Genomic DNA, 26,141 nt, shown 5'->3' with positions numbered 1-26,141 from the left:
CTGAGTTAAGAAGCAGAAAGTTAGCGGCCATCCAGGTCTTTATGTCTTTAAGACATTCCTGCAGTTTAACTCATTGATTGTATGAAATCTCCCAGAATAGATGGTTGGAGTGTTTTCTAATCATATTGTGTTGGGGAAACATGCACATGTAAAAAGTTCCAGCACATCGAGCTCTGTGACCAACACTTGTGTGTTAAGAAGAACACTTGTATAACAATATGGTGTGAAATGAAAACTCTGACGTTCAACACAGCATTGTTTCAGTCATCAACACATTCCTGCACTTTAGCTGATGTGTATCATGTGGCTTGATGGAAACCTTTTGAACACAAGCTCACACACACAGGTGTACACAGACACACACTGTGTCGTCCTGGGCTGCTGACACTAAACACATCGTGCATTATCAGTCCAGTGTGCTGCTCAGTAGGATTCAGTGTTTATTAGTTACTGTTACTGGTGCACATGATGCTGCTGCTGTGGTTTGCTGTGGTTTACCAACAACACGGCACCGAGCTACCCTAAGGAACTGCTTAAATCGTACGTTCCTGCCTGATCATCTACTCAGTTACTCTTGGTGCAGCCTGGATCTCGGCTGAAGTCTAGAGGTGACCGGGCGTTTGCCCTGGCTGCACCAGAGTTGTGGAATAACCTTCTGATCGTGATTCTTTTAAATCACGGTTAAAAACCTGTTTGTTTAATCTCGCCTTTCCTGCTCGTTCATGCTCGCACCTTAGACTTACTCTATTTTCCCTTATACATATTTTTAATGCCTTGTGCTTTCATTATGTTTTATATTACCCCTGTGTATTAGTGCCATTGACCTGTGAGTATATTTGATACTTTGCTGAGGCCTCATAAGACTCGTGTTACTTCCCTGTGTCTTATGTTAAGCACTTTGGTGTACCGCTGGTTTTTAAATGTGCTCTATAAATAAAGTTGTTGTTTCCTTGGTGTGCTGGTTTCTTTTTGCTTCTTTTTGTTTCTTTTTGTTTCTTTTTGCTTCTTTTTGTCTCTTTTTGTCTCTTTTTGCTTGTTTTTGTTTCTTTTTGCTTCTTTTTGTTTCTTTTTGTTTCTTTTGGTTTCGTTTTGTTTCTTTTTGCTTCTTTTTGTTTCTTTTTGCTTCTTTTGGTTTCGTTTTGTTTCTTTTTGCTTCTTTTTGCTTCTTTTTGTTTCTTTTTGCTTCTTTTTGCCTGTTTTTCTGCAGGATGGGATCAATCAGATCTTAGTGTCTTTTCTCTCTGTCCCTCTTCTCCTCTATGTTTCTCTCCTTATCTTTACTTTGTCTTTCTTCTGTCTCGGCCCAGTCCTGTCTGTTCTGAGTGTAATAACTCAAAAGTAAAACAAATCTATTACATTTAGCATAGCAAAGCCATAATGATCTCTTTGGGAAATAACTGTGGGGGCGTTTTTCTTGGCTTTCAGATTGTTCTGATTATTCTGATGGTTACAGGTCAGGACAGGCAAAAGAAAAATGGTGTCAGCTGCATGTCAGTGAAACTGTACACTTACCTCCTACTGATGACATCAATGAGATATGATACCAACCACTGCACCTGCGACACCTACAGCCTGCTCTAATGGCTCTAACAGCACATCATGATCACAGCATTGAACACATCATACATTTGGGCAGGTTTGTAGAAATGAGAGCTGCTCAGTCCAAACTGGCTGAAAGCCTCCTGTCCTGTTGGAGTCTGTGCTGTGATTGGTTCTCATGTAGTGCTCTTCTACACCACCTGAACTCTCACTTTACTCAATATTTACTGGCTGTATGAAACTCGCCTCACACAAACACTTCTTTCTGTGCTTTTTCTATCAAAGTGCTTTCTGTCTAACGCACACACGTCCACAGTCCAATGCATCTAACTTTGTGTTCGCGTCCCGCCCGAGGATATTTAGCATGCAGCCTGGAGCCGCCAGGAGTCAAACTACCAACCTCCAGGGTCTTAACAGGTGCCCGCTCGACCTCCTGAGCTGTGAGAGTGAAAGGATGAAGGTGGGACTCAGGAGCAGGAGCAGGGAGGCAGCTGCAGCCTTCATGCTGTCTGCACTGACTGAGAGACGCCTCCAGCTTCCCTTTGATCTCATCGGGTGTGTGCTCTCTGTGTGAGTATGCTGCTGTGTTACTCTGATGAGTTGCTGAGGCTGTGATGATTAAACAAGCTGTTATCATCATGAAGAATCCCCTCCACCCTCTGCACCACCTACTGGACAGTCTGACAGGTAACTTTGCTGCCTGACACTCTGCACGCATCGCCTGCATCCACCAGTGAGACAAACGTCTAAATCTAAACTCTCGTACAGAACTTAAACCCTTTGCTTTACTATTGAATTGTTCTTGTCACGTTCAGATTGTGGTGCAGTTTCAAAGTGACACAAAAATCTGTTGGTGACTTTAAATCTTGTCAAAGCACAGAGACGCTACGAGCCCCTCACTGCTCCTCACAGAGACCAGAGGAGGGTGGATGAACTGTTGGTGTCTTTGCTGATGGGTTAGATGAGACGTCACACAGAGGGTCTGTTACAGGGATGTCAGGGGGTCCTGGTGTCCCACAGCAACCACACATGGCAGCAGGTCATGTTATTGATGGCATCATTGTGTAACTGTGTGTGAATCAGGACGTATTAAAGAGTCTCCTTTACTGTCTGAAACTGTCCAAAGCTTCCTGATCAACACTTCCTGCTGCACTTTCAGATCCTCTCTCTGCTCACAGGAGAATCAAACCACTGACCTTTGACCTCTGACTCCTCAGCGTGTTTGCTCTGCAGCTTGTAAACGATGACATAATGAAACATGTCGTTACAATAATGTCAGATGTTGGTGTCGCTGACGTTAAAGTCACAGTTGTAGATCACGAGAGCAGAAGTGTCGTGTTCAGGTGTGACGCAGCTGCTGTCATTAGATTTAAATAGAAGCGAGCGTCCAGCCAATGAGATCAGTCCTGCTCTGTGTGCTCTCTCCTGGTTGGTCTGTGGATGTTGTCATTACAGGTTATTTCAGTGCGGTTGGGGGTGTAGCGTCCTGATGGTGTTCCTCCTTCAGCTCGGCTCTGTCGGGGTCGTAGGTCCAGTGTTTGAGTTTCTGTAACTTCTTCATGTTTTTGGTGAAATGTTCCTGGTTCCTGTTACCATGACGTCTCAGTGTTGTGTCTCTGGGCTTCTTGTAGGTGACGTCTGGTTCTTTTGTCCTCCTGGTCCTCTGTGAGTTTTGTCCTTTGGTGTCCCTGTTATGAAGTCAGTCAGGTGTCTCTGTTTGGGCACCTGTGTGAGGTTAGTCTCTGTGTTATTGTGAGTCTCTGGTCTCGTGCACTTTGTGTTGTCCTGATTCTCTCCTGCTGTGTGTTTATTGTCTCCTGTTGTTCATTTCATGCTTCACACTCATGCTGTGTGATCTCTCACACAGCACGAGTGTGCTCTGTGTTTCTGTTACACGTCCCTAGTTTCTTCATTTAGTGCATGTTGTTGTATTGAGACTAGTTTGAGTTTATCAGGCAGTCGGATTCATGTTTCCACACTTTCATTCATTCATTCACCTCAAAAATGAATTGGAGATTACTGATGGATGAGTGAACAGATCAGAGACTCTGTAGAGTTTAACGTTTTTAACCTTTCGAGTCATCGAGAGGCTCCATCAGCTCAGTGGTGAGGTTGTTGTCAAAGCCCTCAAAGCCCTTTTAACCAATAGAGCTCATCCAGGTCTTTAACAGAAGCTGCAGGTTAACTCTACAGATCCAACAGCAGCGTGATAAAGAACGATACATTCGTTCAGACTACAATAAACACATTCAGTTACAGAGTCACAGGTAAGGGTCTCATACTGTGATGTAGTGCAGGAACTTTTATATTTACAGTAAAGTAGAAATGAAGCTGGTTAAAGACAAAGTCAGGCTGACATTGTGTGAGAGAGGAGTGCAGACTGCATTAATAACTAACATGTACACTATAAACACAACTGCATGAAGGTGAAATACAAACCATGTTTGGGCTCTTGTGGCTCACAGGTGAGTTCAGGCTGAAGACTCGTCATCCAGACTGATGGAGAGCAGCAGGAAGCACTTCCTGAAGTAGCACTAAAGCTTGTGAATGAATTGTTTCACAGCACGTGCAGTCCCATTAAGAGATTAAAGACAAATAAAAGACTTTAAACGAGCCTCACATGTACAGGTAGGGAGTGGAGTGAAATTAAAATGGGCTAATGTGCTCAGACTTGTTGCAGTTAAAGACGTGCTGCAGCACAAGCTGCAGACTCATAATGGATGCATCAGTAACCCCACAATAAAGTGCGTTACAACAATCCAGCCTAGATGCAACAAAGGCGGGTTACTGTCTCAAAAAGCTGTTTGGATCAAACAGGAAGTCGCCCCGTGTCTTTTATTGCTAGGAAGGAAGCTTTTTATGCAAGAAGGGAGCAAGAAGGTGAGATGTTGAGGGGATCCTCACATGCATTATTCTCTCTCATGGACAAAATGATTCAAAGCTGTCCAGAGAGACGAATCCCCGATGCTGCTAGAATGCTTCCTGATCAATTAGCTGAAGGTGCTGATGGACACTTTCATCTTCTTCCCGTGCTAAACCACCATGCTTAAAAGTGTTTGAGTTCACTGAAGGCTCAGCGTGAGCAACATGTTGTGAGGAAGTCTGTTGTTGCGTGTTGTCTTCACTGATCTCTGATGTATGTAAGGCTCTGGTCTCCTTCTCTGTGGTCCTCTGATGCTGTGTTGAAGCTCTCTGTGGACCAGGGTTGTTGCTCTGACTGCAGCAGCTTTCCTTTGGTTTGCTGGTGGTGTGCGTGCTGATCCAACATCAATGTGCTGTGACTGGTGAACAAATGCACATGTGTGTAACCATGTTATTGTAGTTTTACTTTGTCTGCACTAAATGAGTCAGTTTGGCCTCATTTTCACCAAACAGAAACTTGTTTCTGTGACTGAGTTTGATTTCATCTCTGCACATGTTAATGTGACTCATCAGGTCCAGCTGCCCATCAGGAAGCTTCTGTGTAGAACAAAGGAGGTGAAACGGACTAACTCGGTGGGGGAGGGGCTTCCTGCTTCCAGGAAAAGGTCCGGCTGTGTATCCTTGCTGATGGTCATCATCAGTGTGTGTGGAGTAAACAGCTATAACACAGTGGTCAGCACAGACTCCTGACTCCATCACCTTCATCCTGAGCTGATGGAGTCCTGACACCTGCTCAGTGTGTTTAACATTTTTCTCTGTGTGTGGATTTAAATGTTTGTCCGTTTGTCCTGCAGCGTCAGCTTTTGGTCCTGCACAGTGCTGCGACTCTCAGCTTGTGTTTCTATCCTGCACGTCTCTACATGATGCTCCTGAAACTGTTTCCTTTCCTGCTTCATCTTTTTCCTTAAAAGGAGTTTAGACCGCGAGTCGTTGCTGATAAAGGGAAGTGATGGACTTTCAGTCTGTGCTGGTGATGATGAGCAGCTCTCAGGCAGGACCAGTATCATGGGCATGAACAGAGTCAGGATCAGCTTTACCATAAACACAGACAGCTGACAGATGTTGATGTGATGAGCTGTTGATGCTACATGTCTGCTGTGTGCTGCTGTGATTGGGCAGCTCTGCATCATAGGTCCACCCAGCAGCGTACACAGGCCTTGAAGGGTGGAGAAGGAGGAGCTTATCAGAGCGCACTGGGATGTGATGGAGCTGTTGTGCAGTTGCCATGGTGATGCTAGCATAGTATAGTGTGTATATGTGAGGACTCAGGAGAGGCCCTCTCTCTCTCGCTGTCTTATTTCTTGTGCTCGGCCTCGTTGTGTTGAAGCTCTGACAGCCTGAGGTTACTTTGCACAGACTGTTCATGTCTTTATCACAGAGCAAACTCCAGCAGAGTCAGCAGATCCTCATCTCCCCACCACACGTTTCTGTGGTGATGCTTGAGTCAGAGTTGGTACATTTTCAGTCAGCGAGGAGGAAAATCCTCTCAGTGGTTCCTACTGAATAATGTTAAAGAGGAAACGTTTCATTAAAGTCAGAGTTGTGATTTTCCGTGTGTAATGTTGCTGCTACGGCGATTTCCTCCACCCAAACTGAAAGCAGCTGAGTGCAGAGGCAGGAAGATAAAAGCATCACTGATGAACTTTAGTTACACGCAGTAAGAACATGACTGTGACTGTAATGCGATTACTGAATGGATTAGAGTATCAAGGACAAGCCTGAATTCTGTCTTTGTGCTCATTGTTGCTCTCAAACTGTGAAACACCGTCAGCTGACAGAAGAAAAACTACACCTGCCAGTGTAAACATTCATTTACTGTAATGATCATCCCTGACTGTCGTCCATCACCGTGTGTTGGTGATAAAGTTTATTTATAAATCTCCTAACTCACACGAGTGTTTACTGCATGTTTCAACAGCTTTAACTTTATTCATATATATTATTAATATCAGCCTCCTTTCATGTCTCGTGGACCGAACTGTTCAAACAACGTGGGACAAAAAGGCTTCAACTTTTTTCACAAGTCATGATTTTGGGTTATTCTGGAAGCATTTTGACTGAATTTACAGGTAATATATTGATTAGAGTTCATTTATTCTTTCGGTGTTGTTGTCTCTGTTTCCTGGGGGAGGACGTGCTGGATTACATCTCTCGGGTGGACTGGTGGTGTTGGGAAGACGGAGGTCTGGGCTTCTCTACTTAGAGCACACGAGCAGATAATTGGAAGAAGAAGAATCAGGAAGTTGAAATTCTGACTTTGTTTTTTCAATGGTAGAAAAGATGTTTCAGTCTTCTTTTGTCCTTTGCCCTCACACACTTAGATTGCTCCTCAGAGGCAGGGCCGTGCAGAGACGTTTGAGGGGGCTCAAAGTTAAAAAACCAGGCTGGAGAACAACAACACATTCATCAAGAACCTCATATGGAAGCACATCATGTTACATCACTGTGATCATGTGGGGACGATGCAGAGCAAACGTGGCCTGTGTTTCACCTGATGGGTACAATGTTGCTGTCGGTCTGAGACATTACAGAGTCCACAGGAGAGATGGGAGCTGATTAAACACGTGTTATGAGATAATAATAAAATGACAGTGCTTGGAAACACAAGGCAACAAAACTGTGAGAAATCAACTCTGCCTGTGAATCACTGTCTGACTCTCTTCCTCCTTCCATCTTCTCTCCACGTGCTGCCCATCTGAGAACACTTTGCTATTGTATTGATCTGTTACTTAAGTATCCACACATGACACCTTTACACCTGATCCATAATAAAGTGATGATAGAAAAACATTATAGAAACAGAGCCCTGCAGCTTACTGTGAAACTAAAGATGTTCCCTAAAACGGTGCACAGACAACAACAACAACAACAACAATCTTTATTTATAGAGCACGTTTAAAAGCCCTGGGCATACCAAAGTGCTTTACATAAAACAATAAAAGGTTAAAAAAAGGAGCTTATCAGAGCACACTGGGATGTGATGGAGCTGTTGTGCAGTTGCTCCTCAGAGGCAGGGCCGTGCAGAGACGTTTGAAGGGGCTCAAACCTACAGACCCCTGCCTGCTGTACCCAGTGAGCTGGCAGCTGACGAGCATCACACAGGTGATGTTTGTCGTGCTGTTACACACACAGCACGCTCGTCTGTTTCAATTCATCAGTTGCCACAAAACAGCTGAACGTGTCCATAATAAGCTGACACTGCTGTGTGTTACAGGCTACAGTGTGCGCTGTTCACCTGCTTACTGGTTTCCTTTGCATCAGTCTGTCTCCCAGTTTCTCCTACAGCTCTGCACCACCCATGTGGCTCTTTGTGAGCTCGTTCCCACCTCGTAACCAGTGCGCTCTGCCGTTAAGAGCGATCATTGGTTAATGGTAGTCATGTGACTGCTGCGAGCCAGCTCATTTTATTTAACAAATTGTGATTAATAGTTAAATATTATTGTTGAGGGGCACAGACAGGACTCCACACACACATGAAAAGAAAAAACCCTCAAGAAAAGGCCACTGGTGGGACCCATAAAGAAGCGCTCAAGCCCCTCCCACCCCCCATGCCTGCTTAGATATGCCAGATGTTCTGATGTGCTGATGAATTTGAAGTGATTTAGTTTGAGGAACTGATCTGGAATTGCTCTAAAGATTTTCAGTGTTTGTTTGCAGCCTGGTGAGCCTCTGTTTTCATACCCGTCATGTTCCTGACGCGATGCCAGATGATGTTTCTGCAGCTCTTTATTTTTATTCATATAAAACATGGAGTTTGTTGTCATGTTTGCCTTTTGCTGCCAGCAGGTTCAAATCAGCCTTTTTTAATATTTTCTCAGTTTAAACATTTGATGTTTTTTCTCAGTCGTCTTGAGATTTTGTTTCATTTCTGAGATCATCACATTCTTTCAGTCCCATGATCCACAGACAGGACAGACTCAAAGACATCAAACTCATGTTTGGATCTGTGTTCGTTCATTATCTGATGCTCGTCAGCTGCAGAAATCCTCTCAGGAAAAGAGTTTCAGCTTTTCTTCAGGGTCACAGTGATGCGTTCAGGAACACCTGTGAAACACAGCAAACTGAGTTCTGCTTCTCTCAGTGGGACGCTCGAGTGTTTGGGTCCCTCTGTGGTTCACTTTGCTGGCCTCTAGTGGGCACGAGGTGAACTCATCATGTTGGTGTCAGCTGTATTTGACAGCAGCCACCAGTCTGCAGTTCTGTATTTGAACCTTTGAATCTCCACAAGTGCAGATATGAAACACAGCTGGGAATGATTCTTTTTGTGTATGTGGACGTAGTCTGTGGGTGGCAGTAATGGGGGTGCCCCACCTTTTCCCCTATGACAGCCTCCCCCACTTAACCCTGAGCTGGACAAAGAGAAAACGACGTCTTGTATTTGGCAGCTGTTACATCAGACACTGTGACACAAACACCTGATGACTGAACAGGTTTCCTGACAAACTCATTTTTATTTTGCTCTGAGACATTTTCACTCACACAGCCAAGGGCGCAGATTTGGCACGGACGGAAGGGACGTGTCCCCACCAATAATTTGATTTGTTCGAGTAAAGAAAAACAACCCGATAGAAAGGAAAAAAAACGATCTCCCAGCGGTGCAGAAAGAGTTAAATTACATTCTTTACTGGAGTGCTACGTCATGTGACAAATATGGCCAATGTGATTGGCTGAGCCTTTCAGGGAGCTCTGTTTAGTTTTAGCAGCGGCAAGCCTGCGCTGTGAGGAGGAGAGGAGGATGGCAGCAAAGAGGAAGAACCTGGATATAAGAAAGTATTTTTGAAAGAAACCTGTAAGTCACAAACTCAAGCTCACTCATAAAATGTGTCCGTCATAGTAACGTTACAGGCTATGCTAGGCTTTGGCCCACATCAGTCTAAAACTGTATGTAACCATGAATAACGTGTTTGGGAAGCTAACTGCACAACAGGCAGCACTGTTAGTTCTCTCAGTCTCAGAGCAGCATTTCTAATTTTGATTGAAACTGTCAGAGGAAACGGAGCCTCGAGCAGCCCGGATATTAGTTTACAGAGGCTGTTAGAATTATATGTCTAACATTAAAATGTTGGTGACACAATAATTTCATCCTAATGGCACTGATATATTCATAGGGTTCATTTTTGAGACAAAATATCATGAGGTAGTCACGATTTTGCAAATATTCCACCTTGTAGTGCAGTTTGCACAAATTGTTGTAAAAACGCACTCAGCCTACAAACATTACTGATCAGTCAAGATCTGCACAAAGTGACAGAAACACTGAAGCAGCTCCACATTTTATTCTTATTGTCATGTATGTCCTATTTGTCAGGTGACAGAACCAACACAAAGCTCAGAGAGCAATGGTGACACAAGGTCACAGGTGGAATTGGATGATGACTTGTTGGTTCATTGTTGTATTTGAAGCACATGTGTGACTGCATGTATGTGGAGTGTCTCACTGTTATTGATCAGGTGACAGAGGCAGCTCTGCCATGTTGTAGCTCGGAGGTGAAGAGGCGAGCTCACAGGTGACTGACTGATGATGTGGTGCTGTAGATTAACTAGTATTTATTATCATGACAATTATCAGGCTGCTTTTAGTCATCCCAGTATCCTCAGTTGAGGCTGAAAGAAGCTTCAGTGCTCTCAGAAGACTAAAAACATGGCTAAGGTCAACAATGACTCGAATGAGATTAAACAATGCTGCTGTGTGTCCACCAGGAGAGACTGGACAGTATAGATGGAAAACCAATATGCCAGCAGTTTATCTCAGTTAACGAGAAGAGCAGGCCTGTGTTTGGCTCCTTCACATAGTGGACATTGAGTTGTTGTGTGGGACACCAGTAGTATTAATGTCTGTTGCTGTAACAGTAGCTCATGCTTAGAATAGAAAATCCCAACTCATTGATCTGATCGGGGCAATAGTGTGGCTAAAATATTGCATAATTTTGCTGACAGATCTTTTACTTTGTGGTAATCTTAGATGGACATAAACCACCAGGTCATTCAGTGCTAATGTATCAGAGATGTTCAAATCAAATCAAAATTTATTTATATAGCACATATTAAAACAACAGTGTTGACCATAGTGCTTCACAGTCAGTAAAAGCATGAGACAGTTAAAAAAAACAATAAAAGAGGACAACAAACAATAGGTAACAACACAACAAGCTAAAACAGCCAACTAGACAGAATCAAAAGCCAAAGTAAAAAAATACGTTTTAAGACGTGATTTAAAAGACTGGATAGACTCGGCTGTACGAATATAAACAGGGAGGTTATTCCAGAGTCTGGGTGCCACGGATGCAAAGGCCCGGTCACCTCTCGACTTCATTCGAGACCTAGGTTGTGCTAGGAGCCTGTGATTGGACGATCTAAGTGCTCTGTTGGGATTGTATAAGTGGAGTAGTTCAGAGAGATAGCTGGGCGCTAAATTATTCAGAATATTAAAAGTGAACAAAAGAATATTAAAATCTATACGATATTTAACAGGGAGCCAATGTAGTTTGGCTAAAATTGGAGTTATGTGTTCATGGATTCTCGTACCTGTTAAAAGGAGAAGGGTCTGGCTGCAGCCACTGTGGAGCTCCACAGTAACCGGATACACGTGACCTCCACACTAACCGGAAACACGTGACCTCCACAGTAGCCGTAAACACGCATGGATACCGTGGAAGTCTTGCAAGTTGATCGCAAAGGTTGGGACAGAGTCTTTCTTAAATAAATTTGCCGTTAGTGATTTCATAATTCTAGGAATCGTCTAGTTTTCGTACAATGATCATGTTGCCACTTTTTTTGCGTTACAACAACATTCCTTCTTATTTTAATGTTTTTTCATCGTGCTCCATGGCAGAGAAACACACAGATCAATATCTCATTGTCGGCACTGGGTCAAGCTGTCGTAGGTAAGTACATGCATTGTCTCATGACCAGAACGCTACCATTGTTTACATGTTAGGTTTGTTCCTATCTGTGTGTGTATATTCTTTTCTTTGTGTACCTAGCCCCACAGGTGTGCAATAAACCCAGAGAAATCACTGAAACGGTGTTGAACCCAGCACCTTCAATGTCTGGTGACACTGGTAAAATTTCTTATTTTGAATAGTGATTGTCATATATAGGTGAAATAATAATCTTGCATTCATTATCTTGTTGTAGTTGATGGCTCATAAACGAATTTGTTACATGCTGTTTCAAATGAATTTCCTTCTATAGATAGTGCTTATTTTTCTTGCATTTGTATGCATTTAATGTGCATTCTATGTAGTGTTTTGTCTGAAACCTGTTAAAATCCCTATAGGACCTCAGGAAAGAGTTGACAACAAGAAAGCCAATAGAAGGTCTCAACAGATGCAACTTTTCCTGACCTGTGTGGACCACCGTGCGAACTCTGACAAAGCCTGAGAACATTTTGGCCAGCCGTTCATCATGGTGTTTTGTACCGCACCCTGGCCAACAACAGCTTGTATGTTAAAGTTTTCAGATGTTGCAAAGTGCAACTTTTAGTGCTTATCTGATTTGGTCATCCACAGTCTATGACACCTCTCTGTTTTTTTAGCTCAACTATGTTCTGGACATCAGCAGACCCAAAGATGAGCTGATTGTTGAAACGTCTTCTGGATGCCTCATGCGGGCAGATTTTTGGACACTGGGTTTAAACAAAGAAATGGAATCGACTGTAAGTATTATTTTTTCTATGAATATGAAATAATAAAGTGTACATTCATTTTTTTTCATGATTTTTTCTGTTTCAGATTGGAAATGGCTGTTTTGAGCTTATCACTAAAATTGTCCAGTCAAAGGTACTGTATGTTGTATATGATGATTGTCAAGCTTTAATTTAGAGAGTTGTTGTTTTAAATGTTTTTGTTTACATTCTAGGGGATAAGCATTTACATAGAAAATCTGTATGTCACCCGGACTTGGCTTGCACCCTATGGCTGTGATCCATTGCAGTCCTTTCCTGTAAGTGTACCGTCCTTTAAAGAAACAAGCAAGTAATCCAAATGATTTTTTTTTATAACTTTGGTGAGAGTTCATATACAGGATACTTAAAAAACAATTCTGTTTCAGACTGATGCTCAGAGGATGCACATCATAGTTCTCCCTCTCTGGACACCTGGTCATTTCCAGTTGTGTGTAAGTCTTGTTTTTTGACACGCACAAACTGTTAGAATTTTGCTATGTGTCTGAGATGTATTCAAGCTTTTATGACGCAGTTTCAAAAGTCTTTGATTGTGATCGCTTGCAATGACATTGTTTTCAGGTTTGAAGTCATGGCTAACTGTCTTTTAGGTACTGAAGCCACCTCAAAGAGAAATCCTCTTTCTTGACCCAATAAACACCAAGGCAGGATTTGGTGGCCAACAATATGTTTCACTTTTGAGGTCACATCTTTATAAGCATTTTTGGTTTGTTCCGGAGTTTTCAGGAACCTGTTCAGTGTTCCAGGTTAAGTGCATCCCAGATCATGTTCTGCTGATCTTGAGTGTTCACACATACAGTACACTCACATGCTTTTTTTATAAACTATATCAGCAAGTTTCTGTGTGGAGTTTGCATGTTCTCCCCGTGTCTGCGTGGGTTCTCTCCGGGTACTCCGGCTTCCTCCCACCGTCCAAAGACATGCAGCTTGTGGGGATAGGTTAATTGGATAATCCAAATTGCCACTAGGTGTGAATGTGCGAGTGAATGTGAGTGTGAATGGTTGTCTGTCCCTGTGTGTTGGCCCTGCGACAGACTGGCGACCTGTCCAGTCTGTCGCCCTATGACAGCTGGGATAGGCTCCAGCGTCCCCCGCGACCCTGAAAAGGAGAAGCGGAAGCGAATGGATGGATGGATGGATATATCAGCATGATGCTTCAACATTTTATTCTATTTCTCATCTTCACATTATGATCAAGTCAGTGATGCTGTCTTTAGATGACTTTCAGACATAAATAGGGTCTTCCAATGTTCTAGTTTAACATAAAACACCATTAAAAATGAGTTTATAAAATATGCCAACCTTAACGTAAATGCTTTATTTTGACCAACTGTGAGCATGTGACTGTACTTTTTCATTTTGTTATGCTGTTTTGTTGAGGTCGTGTTCCTAAGGCCTGTAGTTACAGTTGGTGCTATTAGCAATAAACATTTCACACCCATCATGATGACATCTGTTAACTTGTGAATGTAACTGTCTTTAAAAAAAGGAATCTTGCAGTGAAGATCATTCCCGGGCAGTGGTCAGAAAAAAAGAGCTTTGACTTGAAGGTATGTGCTAGTTTAAGTGTATGGTGAATGATATGAATTACACTAGTCTTCTTTTAAGGGATTTTATTAACGAGCCTTTATTTTCAATGTAATACAGGGTTTTCCAAGCCAAGACTATGGAGTTGACTGTGGGATCTTCATGCTGATGGTAATTTTTCTCTTCTCTTCTTGAGATTCATACAGAAGCTAATTTAAGCTTCTAAAAAAAGGACATTTTTATTTTTTCTTCCAAATAGTCTGCTCTGTACGTGGCACTGGATGCTTGATTTGACTATACTATAGTAAGTATTCTATTTACTTTCACAGCAATGGAGTCTTGAATCTTTTGAAAGTTGTTAAATATGTTTCATATTAATATTTTACAGTCAGACATGCCCTACTTGTGTAAATGGTGGTGCTTGCTGTTGATGGAGAACTTTGATCTCAGGAGGTATTTATATTTTGACTTCTGTTTTATGTTGTGTCAAAGTTTACACACCTTAACAATATCAACAATTTCTGTTAAGCTCTGGCAAGCTATTTGCACACTGGAGAGAGGAAGCCAAAGCTGTGCTTGAAGGACAACACGTGCCCATTGTCAGACTGAAAAAGTTCCAGGAAGTCAGTCATGTCAGTATTCACTTTAAACAGTAATTACATGGTTAGTGACATTTGAATAACTGTTAAAAAACTGTTGTGCAACAGAGAAATAACTATGTTTTCATCCCCGTTTGCCTGACACAGGAGCCAGCAGTTGTTGAAGATCTGCGTCCTGCTGTGCAGTGGGCTGTCCAAAATAAGGCACTTTTCCGTGGACACGTAACAATGCCCAAATATCTGTCCTTAAATCCAGGGGACCAGCAGAGGGTCTTAAGAGACATGTCAGAGGAAGAAGACACTGGAGCAAGGGACTTGTTCCTCTTTGTTTTTCAGTTTGCAGAGGACATGGAGCTCTTTTTGAAAGCATGTGCTGATGAGCAGGGGCTAAGGGTCAGTGCTATGTTTGACATGTAATGGACAAATGAAGGCACTGGCTGTGTTTGTTTGTTTAATATGTCGTTGTTTTTTGTTTTGTTTTTTGCATAGTACAAAATTCCAATTAAACTTATTTCAAAATGTTGTTCACTTGATTCTGTGTCCATACTTATAATAAAGGATTACAGTGTAACAGCATTAAATGTAAATGTAACAGCATTTTTTTAAACTTGTATTTTCAAAATAAAAAGCTTATTGTTGATATTAACAGTAAAGAATTGTAATCAATAATATTTTTATACATTTTAAACATTAACACTCTGGGCTCTATCCTGGCCATCTGTGGACACTTCACTTATTCTTTTTTTTGACTACTGCACTGCAGTGGACCAAAAGAATGACACGGGTTTGATCTTAAGGATCTAATAGTTGTGTGTTGTGCATGACATTGCCACACAAATATGTATTTGCAAGATAGAGTAGAATAAATATTACACAGGCTGCAGTGAATCTCTGTTGATACAGACTGTTGAGCTTTGAGTTTCCCAGTCAAACTTAGCTTTGAAGCACCTGCTAAAAACACTTTTACTCTTGTACATTTCATAACAAGACACCATAGCCGAAATATTAACAAAATATATATTATTAAAAAATTCAAAGCTGCACATACAGCAACAAACACCGTTAGTAAATGTGTCCTGGAGTTTCTGCAGGTGTAGAAAGTGCTGCTGCTGTAAGTCAGCCTAACAGCTTCCAGATCACTTTTCTGGAAAGATGGTAGGAAGGCCATCACTGCTCATTTCTACAGTCTCCCAGATCTTGGAATACAATCCCTTTGTACCATGAAACCATGTCGCAGTACTAGGAGTCCACTAAAACCTATAAAGAGAGTGATCCTGGAAGAAATGGGGCACACACTAGTGACCTCAACAATTGCAAGACAGCCTTTTCCCCGATGCTCAGATGGGGAAAAAAAGGAAGTTTCATGAAAACATTAGGACTTTATCACCGTTTTATCTGAAAAGTTAATGGTAATATATAACCTAACTGGCTATAAAGAGTAAAAAATTTAGATACAATTTTGATTTTGATGAAAAGGACTGGTGCTATTTTAAAGAGTCACGTCGGTAAAAGTAGAAAAATGTTTTAAGAAATCTACATTTTATAGCATTTTGTGAACATACACAAAAAGTGGCCATTTTTGGCAACAAACAAGCTGAGAGAGAGTTTTATATTTTTTGCTCTCCTTGAACAAAAATAATAGTGCATAATAATCAATGTTGATGTTAATCAATTAGATGTCCCAGACTCTACTATTAATAATACAGCAGCCCCTCGTTTATCGCTGGTGTTACGTTCTAAAAATAACCCGCGGTAGGTGAAATCCATGAAGTAGCCAACTTTATTTTTTACAATTATTACAGATGTTAAGACTGTAAAACCCCTCACTACTTGCTTTATACACTTTTCTCAGACAGACATGAACATTTTCACACTTTTCTCTTTTGTTTAAACACTCTTAGAGTTCAAACCTTCGTAGAAACATAAGTCCAGTATCATGGAATGAAACCTAAAGGTGCATTTGAGGGTGCAAAACGTTTCGTCGGCATTGTTGTGTTTGTTTGGGAGAAAACTTACAAACATACAGTACAGCACTTCAGAGTTACACTGCTAGCGAAGATATATGTAAATTCGACAAGCTAAACGCATTCTGTACTGTACAGCAGGAGTCCCGAACCTTTTTGCACCACAGACCACTTTAATGTCAGACAATATTTTCAGGGAACGACCTTTAAGGTGTCGCGGATAAATACAACAAAAGAATTAAAAAAAGAAACTGTGGTATTTTGTAAATATAATAATAAACGTGACTTGAGCTGTGTGCCAACAACAATGACAGTGACATCCTCCTCTCTGCTTCTTAATGCTCTCTGGTCGCTATGGTAACGCGTAAATAGTTCTTTCAAAATAAGACACACAACTACAACCATACATTTCACATCGGAGGATCAACTATCGCAGAATGGTACCAAAGGACTCACGGACCGGGACCGGTCCGTGGGCCTATTAGGGACCGCTCCTGTACAGGACACACTGGACTAGATTGATTGACAATGGTCTACAGCAATCAGAACGCACAACACGATGTACTGTAAAACAAATAAATAAATCAGCGAAACAGCAAGTGTCGCGGAAGGTGCGCCGCGTTATAGCGAGGGACCACTGTACACTTTTGGCCACGAACAATTTAGGGGATGGTGAATTTTTTTGAACAAACCCAGAGTGTTAAAAACCCCCCACTTAAAACCATTTTTATTTCTCAGCAGCATCAATAGTAACAAAAACGCAATTTAGTTTTCGCTGTCAAAGTCGATTTAACTGAAGTTACGTGTTTCCGGTTACTGTGGAGGTCACGTGTTTCCGGTTACTGTGGAGGTCACGTGTTTCCGGTTACTGTGGAGGTCACGTGTTTCCGGTTACTGTGGAGGTCACGTGTTTCCGGTTACTGTGGAGGTCACGTGTTTCCGGTTACTGTGGAGGTCACGTGTTTCCGGTTACTGTGGAGCTCCACAGTGGCTGCAGCCAGGTGCTCTTGGTTAAAAGACGCGCAGCTGCATTTTGAATTAACTGGAGCCGGCAAAGAGAAGAGTTTTGGAGGCCCGAGTAGAGGGAGTTACAGTCGTCCAATCTGGATATTCTGCCCTCACTAGGGTGTGAAGCTGGTTTCTAGCTTGGCAGATAGCTAACAGGTCCACAATAAACATCCAGGAGTCAGCGGATACGTTTTAGATGTTTACTGTTGAAGCACTGTAAAACTGGTACAGAAACAAAAATAAAATATTACATTTCTGCTGTAATTGCATTTTCTTTACAACATCAAACATTAAGCCATGCACTACAATGTATATAACACATAAACACAAACTTATCCAAACCCTTTCACTGGTTATTAGGCCCACGCATTTAGCGATTAGCTTAATGCTAACATTACATGGGAAATCCCATAGACGGGCTAACGTGTTAGCATCGCGGCCGTTTTACCTCACAAAAGAAAGTTTTCCACACAAACCTCTAAACTGCTACACAAAACTATCGCGGGAAAGCTTACAAAACAGATAGCAACTACTTACAGGCATGTGCTCTCTCAGGCTCAGCAAGAAAAAGTGAACAAAAAGTGGAACAGACAACAGTTTGGCTATAGGACTGTTTTTCACTGGTGAGGTACTACGGCAAGTCTGCTGGTACAAAAAACACACACCCAAATGATCATGCCTGCCTTAAAGGGGCAGCACACTGGATGTAATAAATGCGTGGATAAGCTTTTCAAGGTCCTTTAAAGGAAGGAACGGCTTTGCTTTAGATATCTGACGCAACTGGTAAAAGCTGTTTTTTTATGTTGGTGTAATGCAACTGAAGTAATGTTGTTAAGTCTTTGAACTCATATTCGTTTATTGTCATGACTGTATTTCAGGGCTGGACTGGCCATCGGGCATACCGGGCATTTGCCCAGTGGGCTGCTCGTGATTTTTCGTTTTTATTGGCCGATGGGGTTTTCTTCCTTTTCTTTTTTTAACGGTATAAATGAGTGGTGGTGGATTGGCCAGTTGGTCATGATCGACTCTGGGCTGGACCAATTACAGCCGAGGAGGTCAAACTTTAAAGTTAAGGTGAAAAGGAACGGGATTTGTGCCGTACTACTTCAGCTAGAAAGTTGCTAATTCAATCATGAAACTGATCAATGATCAGCTGATCGGCTTTTCTCTCTGCGCCAGAAAGAGGAAACCAGCGGATGTCGAATTAAACAACAGCAGCACGTTTAAGCTTGATCAGCTGTTGTTAGAATTTATTTAATATTAATTTCTAGTATCAGCTGATGTTTGCTGGAGCCACAGCTGTAAAGCTGCTGGTCATGATGTCGGTTTGGATATGTGGTGAGAGGGAAAGATGAAGATGAAACCAGGAGATGTCCTTACTGAATCATCAGAGCTGTGATGGAGAAACAGGTTTACCTTTCAGGTGACAGGAATGAGTTGAAGGGAAGTTCTGAACTGTTTCTGTGTGCTACTGTTTAGAATACCAGAATAGGGAAGGTGGTGTAGGTTTAAGTTTAATTATAAAGGCTTTAAAGGATTTTTGACTTTTCCTATAATACCATGGTGGGCCGGTCACTAGTCAAAATGCCCATATTTTGTGCCAGTCCAGCCCTGCTGAATTTGAAGTTATTTTTATTTTTGTATGATACCTGATTTATATTGAATATGACTGAAGTAAACTAAAGTCTAAACTACTTAGTCATTTGTTTAATTGTAATTTAACATTATATAACTCACATATAAAACTATCAATTGTAATTTTAAATGGTTTAAAAGCATGTAGAATAGCATATGTAGGCAAGTACATTTCTCCTTTTTATCAAGAAGCAAAGACAAAAAGGAAAAAAAACTGAATCATTCGTCCCCACCAATGCCAAAACGAAATCTACGCCCTTGCACACAGCTGTGTCCAGCAAGCTCCACCCACTGCTCCTAAAAAGGTGTGGTCAGTGATGGATCTCAGCTTCCCGTGCCCCTCCCCTCCCCTGCAGCCGAGCCACAAACATCCACAGATACACACAGTGTTGTTAACGGTTACTCCACATGCACATGACACTGACACACCTTATATTTGGTCAGACTTACAGAAACAGCCAACAGTGCACTTTCCAAGAACACAGGTTTGTAGGAGTTTATACATTAGCTGTGTGATCATACTGAGAACACACAGGACTCAACAGGCCTCAGTATCAGCTGACAGCATCTTCAGCACCGTCTGTTCACTGATGTCCTTCACTGATCAATAATCAAATAAACACATCAAACTGATTGATCAGTGATCAGAGCAGACGGATCAGTGGAGCTGATCCTGATGGCCTCTGCTTATTTCTCGGCCTGATTTTTCCCTGCAGAGGAAACAGAAGAGTCACACCTCACACACACACACACACAAACATGAATGAACTAACTAACCTTTGACTGTGAGCAACACCCTCTTGTATCTCCAGGCCTCCTTGCTGTTGACCTCACATCCGTATCTCCCAGCATCTCCCACTTTGAGGTGTCTCAGGGTCAGACTGAGGTCTCCAGACTTCAGAGCGTCTTCATTCATCTCAGTGCGACCTTTGTAATGGTCGTCCTGTTTGTCGGGCCGGTCAGAGCCGTTCTCATACACGTGGACCTTCCTGTATTCTGGTTCATAACATTTCCACACCACTTCACTGTCGTCAGGCAGGTTTTCTGTGGTTTGAAAGGGAAGACAGATGGACTCCGCCCCCTCCTCCTCCTCCACCTGACACTCTGAGAGGACAACAAACAACGTGAGCATGTTAACATTTTACTTGTTATTGATGACACACCAGTCGTGGACTTTATGTTTTTACTTAATCCCCCAGTTTTTATGTTGATTCATAAAAGCTGAATCAACATAAAGCGTCTACAGCCTGTTCATAGCCCAGCATCATCCTTAAACCATTGGCTGTCTGAGTGGTGTGTAGACTCATGTGGGTCTCTGAGATTCTGATGAGGAGAGACAGCATCTATCCAGCTTTGGAAGAAGCATTTAGGGAAATCTGTATGCAACACTGAGACCAGGATGTTTCCGGCTCACACGCCTCTCTGCAGACACCTGCTGCTGTTGTAAAGGTTTCCATCACTCGTCTCATTTTAGGACATTGGGAACGAGCTCAGGGTTTGTTTTTGCAACACTATAGCCGGGCTGATAGAGTCAGAGCTCTGAAGTCTTATGTCTGATTCTCTTACACTCATCTCATCTCATGAACGTCCTCACAATATCTGAACCACTACAAAAATGAATCAAATTTACAGTTTCCCACAAACTTATCTTTGAGCCTGGTTGATGCTTTAACTGCTGACATTTACCAGTTTCTCTCCCACAAACTACTTCAGTCATTACAAACCACTGACTTATCAAACACAATCTGTGAATAAGGATCATCTGCTGCACTGACCTTCGACTTTCAGCTCCACTTTTTTCTCCATCAGGACTTTTCCCTCCCTGCTGTAGGCGGTGCAGGTGTAGGTGTCCCTGTCTGTGTGTGTGGGGTATGTCAGGGTCAGATTGAGGTCTCCAGTCTTCAGCGGGTCTTCGATCATTTCTGTTCGGCTCCTGTAACGTCTGTGCTGTTTTTCAGAGTCTTCCTGATACACGTGGACTATCCTGCCATCTCTGTCCTTCCACACAACTTTATTTACCTGAGACAGGTGAACTGTGGCTTTGCAGGGCAGCTTGGCAGACTTCACACCTGAACCCACCTCCACCTCACGAACTGAAAGAACAACCAAGCACAACATGAGCTGCACAGCATCAGCACACTTCCTTTGACAGGATGAAGTGAAATGTTTGCAGTAAAACATGTTGGACTGGTTCCAGTCTGAAACGTGTTCCTTTGCTCCATGAAGAGACTGTGCTGTGTTTGGTGTCCAATCAGCAGCAGAGCTGAACTGAACGTGTCTGCCAGATACCACAGAGTCAAAGCTTTCAGCGTCTCATGGTTTCACTGCAGTCAAAGCTGTGAAGAGTGTAAAAGCTCGAGGGAGAGGTGGACACAGTGTTTCTGTAACACTCATCACACATCTGACTGCACTTACAGTAAACCATGGACAGGGTAAGACATGGACCTGCTGTCCTGATGTTACTCTGTGTTTTCTGAAGTCCTGCTTCCAGCCTGGAGATGAGCTTCTTCAATGGTTGTCACAGCTTTTTCTATCCATGGGGCCTTTTTTCTTTAACTATTATAAGACTAATCCATCTGACCAAGAGAAGGATCATCAGAGGAGAGCTGAAACTAACAGGTGTGGTTATTGATTGCACCTAACTGTTATGTTATCAGTCAGTTGCATCATCAGTGGATAGCAGGATGGACACTCCTGCAGGCACTTAGAGCTCAGTGCGTCTCCTCACTACCAGCTTTAGTTACTTTCTGTTAGCCTATTGTTGAAATCTCCCAATCCTTTGAATCTTTGGGCTGAAGGAAGGACAATACTCGGTGTATAAATGCTCAATCAACAATCATTTATTTCCATACAATTCAATACTTATGAGCATTAGAACCATCATGATGGGGAGACATGCCTGCAGAGGGTCACAGCATGTCTCAAAATGGTGACGGGTTGCTCAGCTTCTTATAGCCTCTAGCGGCCCCCACCTAGTCGTAAAAGCCTAAACATTCACATTCTTTCTCTCTTACTAAGTTATGACCTCGGCTCCTTGTTTCTCTGCTCTCTGTAAGGTGGGGGTCTGTCTCTTCTATTATCGGCACAAGGTCCTCTGCACACAACATTCTCTTCATGACTCAGCAGTATGAAATGTCAAGAAACAGTGTAACACATTCAACAGTGTCGAGTAATACAGGTCAATCCAATAGATCTAATGATTTTCACACTCTTTTAAGTCAGAAGTATAATGCAAACTAAAACTACATACTGATCACACCATCTAAACTAAAGGATAATATCTGTCCTACAGCTGTTATCATAATTCAACTACTTTGATTACATATATAAGGTAACATATGATAACAGAATAATATCACACTATAATGATAATACCAGAAACTTTGGCCCTTCAAACAAAGAGTTGGTCCAGACGTCTTGTACAGGATAACTGGGATCTAACAGTTCGTGGTAACCATCAGTGATGTAAAGATCACTAACAACTCATTCAGGACAGAGACGTCAGCTATGGTGCTGTCAAATCACCAAATCAAACTTTGCTGATTACCTTCAAGGTTCTGATATTTCATCAGATGGTCCAATAAAACACTCACCTTCTTTGTTCTTTAACGTTTTGTATCTACAAGACAGCCATGCAGCAAGCATAACAACCAGAAGAACCACAGGAACCAGGACACCTGAGAGGACTTTGAACCAGACTGCAGAACGAGGAGGAAGTTCTGTGATCGACACAAAACAAACAACCTGAACATCAACCAACAGATTTTTAGAACTTGCCATTAGCATGCATCTGACCTGACAGCACTGACCTGTGACCTTCAGGTCTACATAGGTCTTGTTCCGATCTTGTCCATGCTTGCGGTATGTGCAGGTGTAGGTTCCACTGTCAGAGACTGTGGGCTTCCTCAGAGTGAGGCTGAGGTCTCCAGTCTGCAGAGCCTCGGCTCTCAGTGATGTTCGACTGAAGTAACGAATATTCTGATCTTTAAAATCGTCACCACTCGGCAGACGCACGTGGACCGTTGGGTCCTTGAGCTCCTCACGGTCCCACACTGCTGCTGTGGAGTCAATGGTAACATCAGCTTGTACCTGACAGGGCAGCAGGACAGACTCCACCCCCTCATACACCTCCACCCCTGAGGCATGCTGGGAACCTGAGGATAAAAATATAAAGCAGGTGAGTGCTGTGATTTTGTAACAGCTGAGAGACACAGGACATCAGGTAAAGTTCCAAAGAGTTTCCTGATGGTTCACAGATGAACTAAACAGGTAAAGAGGAGCCGACTGAGTCAACAACCAGGAAAGTGAGTGACTCAGTAGAAGCAGACGTCCTCATGTGCAAACATGTCAGCCTGTCTGACTCTGAGCCGTCCCTCTGATGGACACAGCTCTGATGCTGGAACATTTTGTGGATTTGTGTGTGACATGTATACCTATATAACTGTATAGACTATCTATCTATGTGCACTGAACATAGATATTTTAACTTTCACGCAGAGTCTTAAGCACATGGTTTATTAAGGGGGTACAGTGACAGTTGATGTACGGGGAGATTTCTCCTGAGTAACTCAACCTCCCCAATACACACTCGTCTTTCATGCAGCACAACCAAAACAGTTACACTGTATGTGTGTCTGTGATTATGTCATACGATATAATCACACACACACACACACACACACACACACACACACACACACACACACACACACACACACACACACACACACACACACACAGTGAATTTCCTTTCAGTGTGGAGATGATGCAGCAGAATTTAGCTTTGTGTTGGGTTCTGATGAAAAACAATCAGTAAGGTTTCGTTTGTATATTTACAACAATTAATGCAAAATGAATCAGAATAATCTGAACGAAGCTGACAAATATGTAAAAGATGCCACTGTGACATGAAACAGGTGAACAGCAGAGATGCAGTTTGTTCACAATAAGTTCAATATGACCTAATGTTATATTAACAAAGTTACCATTGAAATGTTAAGATACTGAAGTAAAAAACTGAAGACATTTACTTCAACCTTCAAATATAAACAGCTTCTAAACAAACTGCTGTGATGTTGTGTTTCATGAGTCATCAACCTGTTCTTCATGAGCTGCTTCAAAATGAATAAAACACTGAGATCTGTGTGAATGTGTGTCAGTGCTTTATTCATGATGAACTAAAACCTCACTGAGCTTCATAGTTCTCAGTTATTTGAGCCACATGGTGGGATCCACCCTGCATCACCCGAGCAGGGAGGGCTTCATTCAGCAGGACACAGAGAGCAGACATCAGTGCACTGCATATATAATAACCTGTGTGTGTGTGTGCGCACATGCATGCAGAGTATCAGAGCAGCTTTCTTACCGAGTAAGAGGAGCATCAGCATCAGTGGCATCTTCATAAATCTGATCCTCAGTCAGACACACGGAGCAGCACTGCAGACACTCCCAGAGGCTGCTGCACAAACACCAGCTTACTTTCACTTTCATTTTCATGCAAGGGTTAAAAATGATTGATTTTTAGTTTGAGATTTATTATTATTGTTGTTTTTTCTGTCCTGTTCAGCAGCTTTAGAAGGAGAATTATGATCTGAATGCTTCGTCAGTTTATTTATCTTGTATGTGAATAAATAATATGTATTGTGTAACAGTGTTTGAGCTGACAGGCTGGGAGGGGCAGATTATCAAGAAGAAAGAACAAGCTAGAGTGAGAAAGAGAAAGAGAAAAGAGGGAAAATGTGCAGTAAAGCTGTTCAGAGGCTCTGAAAGATAAAATTATCTGAGAGTCCCGATCAAAAGTTTAAGACTGCTTGAAAAATGTCAACAAATCATGTTTTGCATGGTTGGATCTTAACAAGGTTCCAAGTAGAGCTTCAACATGCAACAAGAAGAAATGGGAGAAAACATTTTTTGAGCCTGCAATTTATTTAAAACAATCCTTAAACTGGAACAGGCGGTTTTACAGCTGATCAAAAGTGAAACTGAACAGGAACATGCAACAATGTAACTATGACATAAACATGAACCTGAACAGTGAAAAGCTCTGTGATGTGATGTGACTGGGCATGAAGACAAAACAGACAACCTGACAAGGAATGAACAGAAACACAGAGACTAAGGCTACGTCCACACGTACCCGGGTATTTTTGAAAACGCAGATTTTTCTGTGCGTTTGCACCTTTCGTCCACACATAAACGGCGTTTTTAGTCACTGAAAACTGAGATTTTTAAAAACTCTGGCCAGGGTGGATATTTTTGAAAACTCAGTTTTTGCATTTACGTGTGGACGAGAAAAACGGAGAAAACGCAGCGTCAAAGGTGTGCGCATTTTTTGATGTCACACTGTGCGCCACGTTATTGTTTCAGTGAAATGAATTTCTACAATACTGTTAATTCTACTCTCTGCAGTGTTTAAATGCTTACATATACACACAGTTACTGTCCCTCCACACATACGACTCGGTTCTGCTTCTATGCCCCAGCTTTGTTTACTTTTTCCCACCGAGGCTTCTAGACTTCTGATTGGCCAACATTTCTGCACGGTTAGGAATCTAGCGCCACCTGCTGCTTTGGCATGTTCATAGCAGCGTTTTCCTTCATTTCTGCCTTTATGTGTGGACGGGATTATTTTTTAAAACGAAAACAGAAAATCTCCGTTTTCAAAAACACCCGTGTACGTGTGGACGTAGCCTAAATGCACACAAGGAGGTGATCAGGGGAAGTAGAAACACATGAGGAAACAGCTGACTGGAATACACCTGATGACCAACGTTCCCTGTAATGTTTCATGTGTCTGAACACACAAACTCCCTGAGCGGACACTTGGACCACTGTGAGCGACAGCAGACGTGTGCACTGTGGTCACACCAGCATCCAAGTTACATGTTTATTAAAGTAATCAAATTACAGCATTTATGTTAGACTACTTTTAATTAACTGCTTTAGCCCACTTACAATGAAAAATAAAATCTTGTTCATGACCTGCAGCATGTTAACACTATTGGAAGTAAAAATAACTTGAACTCCAATTTTGAAAACACAACTTTCTTTCTTTTTTTTTTTTTTAAATAAAGCTCTGACTTGTATTCTGAGTCTGTGGTCTGGGAGAGAGTCTGTAACTCTGTCTGCAACATACAGTAAATAATGACCAATGTTGGGCAGTTAATTATATAGTTACTTCTTCAAAAAAGCAACTGAGTTTTGATAAACAAAGTTTTTTGCAGCTGTTTACCTAAAAATGCAGCCAAGGCGTTTTTACACAAA

General features: G+C 42.1%; 1 protein-coding gene and 1 pseudogene across 1 annotated transcript; one reads left to right on the top strand and one right to left on the bottom strand.

Annotated features, from left to right (window-relative positions):
• Positions 1-3,959: 3,959 nt before the first annotated feature.
• On the top strand, positions 3,960-13,948 carry LOC146634730 (uncharacterized; annotated as a pseudogene).
• Positions 13,949-19,650: 5,702 nt separating this feature from the next.
• LOC146634729 (uncharacterized) lies at positions 19,651-24,280 on the bottom strand. Its single transcript, XM_085342996.1, has 5 exons — positions 24,244-24,280; positions 22,688-23,032; positions 22,472-22,597; positions 20,654-20,971; positions 19,651-19,982 (listed from the first exon to the last, which is right to left on the bottom strand). The coding sequence occupies exons 1-5, from the start codon at positions 24,278-24,280 to the stop codon at positions 19,651-19,653; spliced, it is 1,158 nt and encodes a 385-aa protein (XP_085199122.1).
• Between the last annotated feature and the right edge of the window lie 1,861 nt (positions 24,281-26,141).

This window comes from Diplotaxodon limnothrissa, linkage group LG3 (genome assembly GCF_057381915.1).
Source record: "Diplotaxodon limnothrissa isolate DT_005_m linkage group LG3, D_limnothrissa_male_GT1.1, whole genome shotgun sequence".
NCBI classification, from domain to species: Eukaryota; Metazoa; Chordata; class Actinopteri; order Cichliformes; family Cichlidae; genus Diplotaxodon; species Diplotaxodon limnothrissa.
This window is presented reverse-complemented; position numbering and strand designations above follow the sequence as displayed.

Bases quoted from the DNA above. Each gene is read 5' to 3' on its own strand.
- LOC146634729 (XM_085342996.1), bottom strand. From the start codon at position 24,280: ATGAAGATGCCACTGATGCTGATGCTCCTCTTACTCG. The intron at 23,033-24,243 runs GTAAGAAAGCTG...TTTTATCCTCAG, and splicing joins GCTGATGCTCCTCTTACTCG to GTTCCCAGCATGCCTCAGGG. The intron at 22,598-22,687 runs GTCAGTGCTGTC...TGTCGATCACAG, and splicing joins TGTAGACCTGAAGGTCACAG to AACTTCCTCCTCGTTCTGCA.